The sequence below is a fragment of the Nicotiana sylvestris genome, chromosome 10 (genome assembly GCF_000393655.2).
Source record: "Nicotiana sylvestris chromosome 10, ASM39365v2, whole genome shotgun sequence".
Lineage (NCBI taxonomy): Eukaryota > Viridiplantae > Streptophyta > Magnoliopsida > Solanales > Solanaceae > Nicotiana > Nicotiana sylvestris.
In genome coordinates, this window is record NC_091066.1 from 138,263,988 (window position 1) to 138,272,693 (window position 8,706).

Sequence of the window (8,706 nt, forward strand, 5' to 3'; positions counted from 1 at the left end):
CCCACTTTTCTTTGGCACTCACTAAACTGGGCTAACCCAGTTGCTGTCAGAGATGGGAAAAATAATTCCCGCATCTAACCACTTGATTACTTCCTTCTTTATGACTTCTTTCACGTTGGGGTTCAATCTTCTTTGATATTCTCTAAAAGGTTTGTGCAATCTTCCAGTAGAATCTTATGCATACAGAAGGCCGATCTGATACCCTTAATGTCTGCAATGGTCCAACCAATTTTAGTCTTGCACTCTTTCAACACTTGCAAAAGATGTTCTACTTGCACATCTAACAAACTAGATGAGATAATAACAAGTAAAGTTGAGTTAGGTCCCAATAAAGCATACCTAAGGTGAGATGGTAGCGGTTTAAGCTCCAACTATGGTGGCGCTTCGGTCGGTGGCTTAGCTGGAGGGGTGTTTCTCTCTTCTAAATGTAAAGGCTCGAATTCAAGCTCTCTTTTTCAGTACCCTTGGCCTTCAAGAGTCAACACCCATTTTGCCAAGTCCTCACCATTTACTTCTTCTAAGTTCATGAGGCAGGCTGCTAGAGGGTCTTTTGCATTAAGTGCCTCATCATCTTCCTCCAAGATCACATCCACTGCTTCTATCAAAGAGCAATTTGCAAACTCACTAGGTCGCCGCATATACTTTTGCGCAATAAATGCTATTTCTTCATTATTTAGCCTCATCTTCAGCTCCTCAGTTTCACAATTATGGGAATATCCTCATCAACATGGCAGTCCATAATGACAAAAACCACCAGAAACACAAACTTTCCAACTTGCACAAGTACATCGTCAAGTATACCTGGTGGCCTTTTCATAGTTAGGTCAGCTAGTTGTAGTAACATGGATGTGGGCCTTGCTCTTCCAATGCCTAATGTTTTATAGATAACCAATGGCATTAGATTTATGCTCGCAACCAAATAACACAATGTTTTGGCAAATTCTTAGCTACCTATGGTGCATGGAATTATGAAGCTTACAGGGTCGGATAGCTTCTCAGCTATAGGTCTTATCATAACATCACTACAGGTCTGAGTCAATGTCACAATTGCCAAGTCTTGAAAGTCGAACTTGCGAGACATCAAGTCCTTCATCTTTTTTGCATAACCGGGCATCTCTCTCAAAGCATCAATCAGTGGAATGTTCACCTGAATCTGCTTTAACATCTCCATGAGTTTCTTATACAACTCATCCTTTTGATATTTGGTCAACCTCTATGGGAAAGGTGCTGGCGGTCGTTTCTTTCCTGTGACTTGAGTTAGATCATGCTCAGGCACTTTTTCTAATGCCTTCTCTTGCACTTTCTCAGTCTCCTTTGCAACCTCTTTATCTTTGCTTAGTTCTTCCTAAGCTGGCTGCACTCTTACTTATATTAGCTCAGTTAACTCATCTAGCTCAATTGGTATTAGCACACGTATCTCAGTTGATTGGCTTTCACGAGCAACTTCTTGCTCTAGATCAAGATCTCTACCATTTCTCAGATTCACAGCCATCAACTGCTTCGGGCCCTGCTCTTTCGGGTTAACATGTGTGTGCGCAGGTAATGTCCATTAAGGATGATTGTTAAGGGCCCTGGATATTTTCCCTAGTTGAACCTCAATGCCCTTTATAGCTTAGTCGTGTGATACTACCTTTTCTTCCATTTTCCCCTGGATCTAATGAGTTGTTGCACCATTTCTTTAATTTCAAACAACCCATCTTCTTGTCGCACTATTTGTTGTTGTTGAGGTTGTTGATAAGCTAGTTGCTGATTCTGCTGATTGTACCCTTGTTGCCTTTGATAGGCGCAACCTGACCCTGTGGTCATGCAGCTCCCAGATTATTATTATTATTGTACTGCTGCTGTGCTAGCCTATATTGTTGATTCTGATGTCCCCAAGTCTGACCACATTGTCTCTGGCCTCCATAGTTGCTCACATAGTTTATATTCTCTTGATAGTTCTGATTGTCAGTCTCACCACTTCACGAGCACACATATGGCTGATTAATGTATGGTGTGCATAATCCTCCAGTTGTCGTGTCAACTATGTGCACCTGATTCTAGCATGACTCATCAATCTTGTTGGTTAGGATACTCAATTGCATCATCATAGTAGCCATATTCTCAGCCATGGAGTTGTTTGGGTCTAGAGCTACTGAGTCAACTACATGAGTGATTGTAGAGTCTCTTGTTATCCATCCCGAATTTTAAGCCATTTTATGAAGTAAGACCTTACATTCTCTTAATGATTTGCTCAAAAATTCTCCACATGCTGAAGCATCAACATTGGCCTATAAGTTGTGTACCAATCCCATGTAGAACATTTGCCTTAACATCTGATTGGGAATGCCATGGTGTGGACACTTTACTAGCATCCCCTTGAAACTCTCACACGTTTCTTGCAGTGTTTTCAGTTGGTTTCTGTATGAAGCTCAATATCTGATCAACTTGCCTGGCAGTCTTATTGGGTGGGTAAAATTTGTTCAAAAACGGCTTGACTAATTCCTCCCAAGTAGTGATGGAGTTTATGGGGAGCGAATTGAGCCTAGTCTAAGCCTCTCCCGTCACTGAGAATAGAATCAACAACAGTCTTATTGCTTTAGGTTTCACATTCGGTTGCCTTTGCGTGACATAAATCGACAGAAATTTTTTCATATATTGCTAAGGATCTTCAATGTAAGACCCCGAGAACAGTCCTTTGTTCTCAACAAATGTCGTATGTTGTTTGTAATTTGAAATGATTTCGCTTGTATCAGAGGGACTACAATTGCGGTTGCCAGGTTTTGAGCAGTGGGTTGCGGCCAATCATACAAGGATGCTTCTGTCACAAGAGGTTCCACACCTTGATTGTTCGGGTCATTCACATTGTTTATGTTATTTCAGTCGTCTATGACATACCCCATGTCTAGTTCGATGTGTTCCGTTAGGTTTTGTTGTTGTTTGTCTTTCTTGTTTGAACGATTTAATGCCTTAAAAGCTTTCTCAAAATCCGGTAATACTTCAAAGAATTCACCAGTTCTTGAAGAGTTCCTAGGCATGCAGATGTAACACACACGACTACAAATGTTATACCTTCAATATAATGAATTTAAATGAAGAAAATTAATTAAACTAAGAATCCTAGAAATTCTTCTAGCTGTAATTAATAAAATCGTTAATTCCCCGGCAACGGCGCAAAATTTGATCATGCCCAACTATTCCTTATAAAAAAGACAAAGCGATCATTGTAAATATAATTCGGTTTACAGGTTCGGAGTCGAATCTCACATGGAATTAACCTACTAATCATAATTGCTAGTTTTGTAAGAATTCAAGAAATAACTTCCAGAAATATTGAATAATGAGTTGACTGTTTACTAACTAAGAGTAAGGTAATTAAAAAGCTGTAATTTTATTATTAACAAAGCAAATATTGTAGACAAGATTGGAAAGGTCTAGGGTTACGATTTCCCTTCTTATCGGAATCTCTCCGCTACGTCTCCTATAAATTTGCCTAGATATTCTCTAGCGATTGTGTGCACTTTAGATGTCGTAATTATCTTCTGAGCAACTACAACAATTTACTAGATGTATTCTTCCGAACTACGCTAGCTGGAATTAGTTCACCTCTCACTAAGTTCCCACCAAGATTTCGTTATTCCTAATCTCACCTTTAAACCCTCCGTATTGATCCCTTATATACGTTAGGAGTGATGTTGTTCAACAACTACCTAAATATGTACCCTTTTCCAAGTAATACACACTAAATAAGCATAGTCAATTGAGGGCGCTTCAACCAACTACAATAATCACGTAGTTGAACAAGTAGAGAAAATTCGATGGCAAACTTATATTAAACGCAACAAAATTTCATCCTCCAAGAGGTTCCATCAAACCCTAGAATAAAGAGTTTAGCTACTCATAATTGTTTACACAACTATAATATATGAATTCATCACTAATAATAGAAAAAGAAAGAAGAAAGATAAAAAGTCGTTTCTGAATCTTCCGCCTTGCTCCTTGCTTGTTCTTGCCTTCAAAAATGTTGTCTCACCCTTAAAAAGTCGTTCTTTGATGTATTTATATTACTTAGGGTTGATGAGAGGTGGAACTTTTCAATCCAACTTCGGATGGGAGAAGTTGGAATCCGCGTTTGCCTCCGCGCGTCATGTGGCCATCGGATTTTGAAATTCTTCCATTTCGCGAAGTGATCCGTGCCTTTGCTTCACTTCGTTGTTTTGTGCCTTCACTTTTCTCCTTTTTTAATTTCATTTAAATCAAGAACCGATAACTCAACAATATAAGGGCACTTGTTGATAAAATGGAATCAGAAGCAATGGCGCCCGTGAATTTATGTGTGAAAACAAAGTATGAAAAACTCCTCTGTGACTCTTGGGTCTTTTTTTATTTATTTCGGGAGAAGGTGCACGTGGCTCCCATTGATGACAAGATGCGGGAAGCGAGGCTCAAATGGTTCGAGCATGTACAGAGGAGAAGCCCAGATGCTCCAGTAAGGAGGTGTGAGTGGCTGGTTGTGGAAGGCACGAGAAGAGGTAGAGGGCGACCTAAGAGTATTGGGCAGAGGTGATCAGGCAGGATATGGCGAGACTTTAGATTTTCGATGACATGACACTTGATAGGAAGTTGTGGAGGTCGAGTATTACAGTTGTAGGCTAGGAGGTAGTTGAGTCTTACGTTACTTTGTACCTTTGTGAGCCTAGTCCGGTGGGGTTTTGTCTAAGATATCTAGGGGCAATGTCGTGTCTTACTATTTTCTATTTTCGACGCAGGATCCATTTACTAGCCATCGTTTTCGCTTTGCATTTTTCTTCTGCATTTTATGTTCCTTTTTCCCTATGATCTCCGTGGTAAATTTAATATTCTCTCCTTTTGTCTTTTTATTATCTTGAGTTGAGGGTTTTTCGAAAACAGCCTCTCTACCCCTTCGGGGTAGGGGTAAGGTCTGCGTACACACTACTCTCCCCAGACCCCACTTATAGGATTTTACTAGGTTATTATTGTTGTTGGTGTTGTTCGTAGGGATGAAAGTATATGAGGCTATCCGGCTAAATCTCCTTTTTATGAGATTTTATGTAAATAACTCAATTTCTTTCCTTAAAAATCGTAGAAATGGCGTGGGGTAGCCACTGTTTAAGCTGGTATTTATTTTTTATCCAGCATTTTAAATGCTTAGCAATAGTAGCCACTAGTCTATTAAAATTAATATGAAAAGACTGTGTTACCATTTCTTCTATCTCTTTTCCCAAACGGAAATGCAGTGTATTTATACTGTTTCATTTCCACATCTAAGGTGCGCAATCGTGTATTCGGAACCTCACCTTCACCCATTGGTAAGGAAGGTCAACGAGAGCACCAAATGGTACGAACTTCTATTAATGCTACTGAATGTTAAATGTCTTTGGTTATAGTTCTTGTTGATAAGCTAAACAAGCATGAAGAACATAAGGGAACGATTATAAAAGCAAAAGGAGTATGGGGAGAGGTTCCAGATTTAAAAAAAAAAAGATTAAGATATGACATTGTGAAAATAAGAAAAAGAGTGATGAGTAAACATGAAATGCAATTCCTTCCCAGAAGTTAAGGACATGTAGTCCTGAAGTCCTAAAGTTAAATTCAAAAGTTAAGGACACGGTCCTGAACTTAGAGTTTCAAGTTCAAAAGTTAAGGAAATGTAGTCTTGAAGTCCTAAAGTTAAGTTCAATAGTTAAGGACACAAGTTCAAAAGTTAAGGACAAGCAGTCCTTAACTTACAATTACAAGTTCTAAAGTTAAGGACAGACAGTCCTTCACTTACAGTTACAAGTTCAAAAGTTAAGGACAATAGGTCCTTAACTTTGATTTTCAAGTTCAAAAGTTAAGGACAGACAGTCCTTAACTTATAGTTACACGTTCAAAAGTTAAGGACAAGCAGTTCTTAACTTACAGTTACAAGTTCAAAGTTAAGGACAATGAGTCCTTAACTTTGACTTACAAGTTCAAAAGTTAAGGACGCTTGGTCTTGAAGTTTGAATTCCAAGTTCAAAAGTTAAGGACATGTAGCCTTGAAGTCCTGAACTTAGAGTTCCAAGTTCAAAAGTTAAGGACATGTAGTCCTGAACTTAGAGTTATAAGTTCAAAAGTTAAGGACATGTAGTCCTGAAGTCCTGAACTTAGAGTTCCAAGTTCAAAGTTAAGGACATGTAGTACAGAAGTCCTGAAGTTAAGGACATGAGCAGAAAGGTATTTTCGTTCGGGCAGTTAAAGTTTATTAAAGCAGTGGCTAAAGACTAAAGATATTTTAAACGGTAGATTAAAAGTAAATACATGTGTTATTAGAGGCCAACCATGCACTTCCTCCTTAAAAATCAGCATTCCTTTTGTTGAACAACAATCCAAATCTCTATGGGCTAGCAGTTAGTGTGGAAATAGCTGCTGGATTAGTCCATAAGATTCTACTCCGATTTAGGCCATCTTAGTGGCTAGATTGGGCGTATAGGTTGACAGTTAGCCCATTATTGTTTTGCCAATAAAAAAGGTAAAAATTGCACGGGCGCCTTATTTGGTCGCCCCCATTTAACATATGCTCATTTTTTAATTTTTTTTTAATTTGTACCCATTTTTTAAATAACTTCAACCCCTTTTCTCGTTCTCCTTCTCCCAGTGATCTCCATATATACGTCGTTTCTAGAAGGCCACCTTTAGCTGGACATTGTTTTTTGTTAAATGAGTATTTATTTTATTTTAATTAGACTGTATAAAGATACATACATCTATAGATACATGGATATATTTAATCAAATTACGGTGTTCTAACATTAACCAAGGCACATATTTCAATTACGCAGTTATGATTTTTAAGTCAAGCACAAATTCAGCAACAAAAACATGAGTATGCATATTGTCGTACGTAATATATATATATATATATATATATATATATATATATATATATATATATATATGCATGCAGACAAAGATGTTAGTATTAGAATCATAAAGATGATGAAGAAATTAATTTCAATTCTTGCCTGTATTTCAATGAGGACAGTGGAATAAGCATGAAGTTCGCCAGTTACAAACAAAAACTCACCAGTTACAAAACAAAAACTTCAGCTCTAGAGCTGAACTTCAGACCCAGCTACTAGAATGCTGAAGTTTTGCGTGATTGCCTTTGCTACTTCAGTCTCGTATGCTGAAGTTATGCGAAAAAGCAGGTACGGTTGCAATTTTTTTGCAAAGCGGACACAAGTTAAAACATGACACAAAAAATGGGTATAGATGCAAATGTCCCATAAAAAAGAGAACTACGCTAAAAAAGAGAGCGTATGGCCATTTTAATGGCTAGATTTAGGCCATCTAAGCAAAACGATAAAAAAATATAATAACGCTAGAAGGAGGGCTTGAACCTCCGACCTTGTGGTTAACAGCCACACGCTCTAACCAACTGAGCTATTCCAGCCGTTTGGTTTGTTTAGTACTAAATATGAAAATATATCCTTCCTATACGTCTGACATTTCGTGGGCTCTAATTCGGAATAAACTTTTCCATAGCAATGTCTTCATCAACTCAATAAATACATAATAAGTAGTCTTCACATACTATGTTATACTAAATCATAATTAATACATAGTACTTTATTAATTTATCATTTACCTTGATGGATGATATAATTTGGTGTAACATATATTGAGTGCCTGTACTAAATTTTGCCTTCTAATTCCTCGCATTAGTCCTTCTAATTGAAATAAAAGGAAATAAAGGGGGACAATATTAGATTACTAATTGACTTATATTCATATAATAAGTAATACATTTTATTCAACACTAATGACCAATTCCATAGAACTGTCATGTCCAAGCAAGAAATCTACCCATTGTCTATTTCAAGTTTTGGTCCCCACGAGCATATAGATGCACTAAGGAGAGGAAAAGAAAAAGACGAGAAATACAAAAAAAAAAAATATATATATATATCACTAGCGTCGTGATTTTGATTTAATTGGAATGTAACGGAAAATTTGAAAGATCTGGATGAAGAAGAAAAAGGATGTAGAAAAAAGTAATTGAAAGGAACAAAAATTGACATGATTGGAAGGTTTAGGATTGAAGAAGAGATAAGTTGGAAAATTGTTGCTTTACAGCTTGTGTTTTTTCTTGATGAGTTGTTTTCTGAAATGTTACAATTCAAAGACTTTTAATCGCTTACCTATTTTTGTCATTCTCTTCTCCACTTTAAGTCTCTGTACAATCTTTTCCCAAAAAACAAAGTGCTGATAGAATAATTGTTTAATTTGTTTCATCATGAAAAAGAAAAAAAGGTAATTGTTTTTTATTGGGTCTCTCTTTTACAAATATCTAAAGAAAAGTGCACACTTTCAACAAATATCTAAGGAAAAATTGGATACCTTCGCCGACGTACTTCAAAAGCTATTTATTTAAATATTTTAAGCTATTGAATGAACGGTTGCTTAGATTAATTCATTATATATTATATCCTTATATAGATGAATGAATAACAAATAAACACACAGCACAGTAAGTCTTGAAAACAAACCTAAAAAGTCTTGTCACTCTTCACTAAGTGATTTAGTAAATCGGTCAAACAATATATGTCTACAAATTTCACTTCACATGTCTAATAAGTAAGCAATAATCGTCATGTCAAATGTCATATATTCAAGAAATTTGTGTACAATGACCATTTATTATTCGTATGGCTGAACAACTTGCACACTGGAGTGGCCCGT

General features: G+C 37.0%; 1 protein-coding gene and 1 non-coding gene across 2 annotated transcripts; both read right to left on the minus strand.

The window, feature by feature from the left end:
• Nucleotides 1–685: 685 nt before the first annotated feature.
• Nucleotides 686–1,171, minus strand: LOC104216090 (uncharacterized). Its single transcript, XM_009766051.1, has 2 exons — nt 952–1,171; nt 686–870 (listed from the first exon to the last, which is right to left on the minus strand). The coding sequence occupies exons 1-2, from the start codon at nt 1,169–1,171 to the stop codon at nt 686–688; spliced, it is 405 nt and encodes a 134-aa protein (XP_009764353.1).
• A 6,172-nt stretch (nt 1,172–7,343) lies between these two features.
• On the minus strand, nt 7,344–7,417 carry TRNAN-GUU (transfer RNA asparagine (anticodon GUU)). Its single transcript has one exon. It is a non-coding gene; the product is annotated as a tRNA-Asn (tRNA).
• Nucleotides 7,418–8,706: the final 1,289 nt, after the last annotated feature.

What these genes read in the sequence shown, in the direction of transcription:
- LOC104216090 (XM_009766051.1), bottom strand. Translation starts at nt 1,171, where the DNA reads ATGGAGATGTTAAAGCAGATTCAGGTGAACATTCCACTGATTGATGCT. An exon ending in CATAATTCCATGCACCATAG is followed by an intron (nt 871 to 951) that starts GTAGCTAAGAAT and finishes ATAAAACATTAG; the next exon opens with GCATTGGAAGAGCAAGGCCC.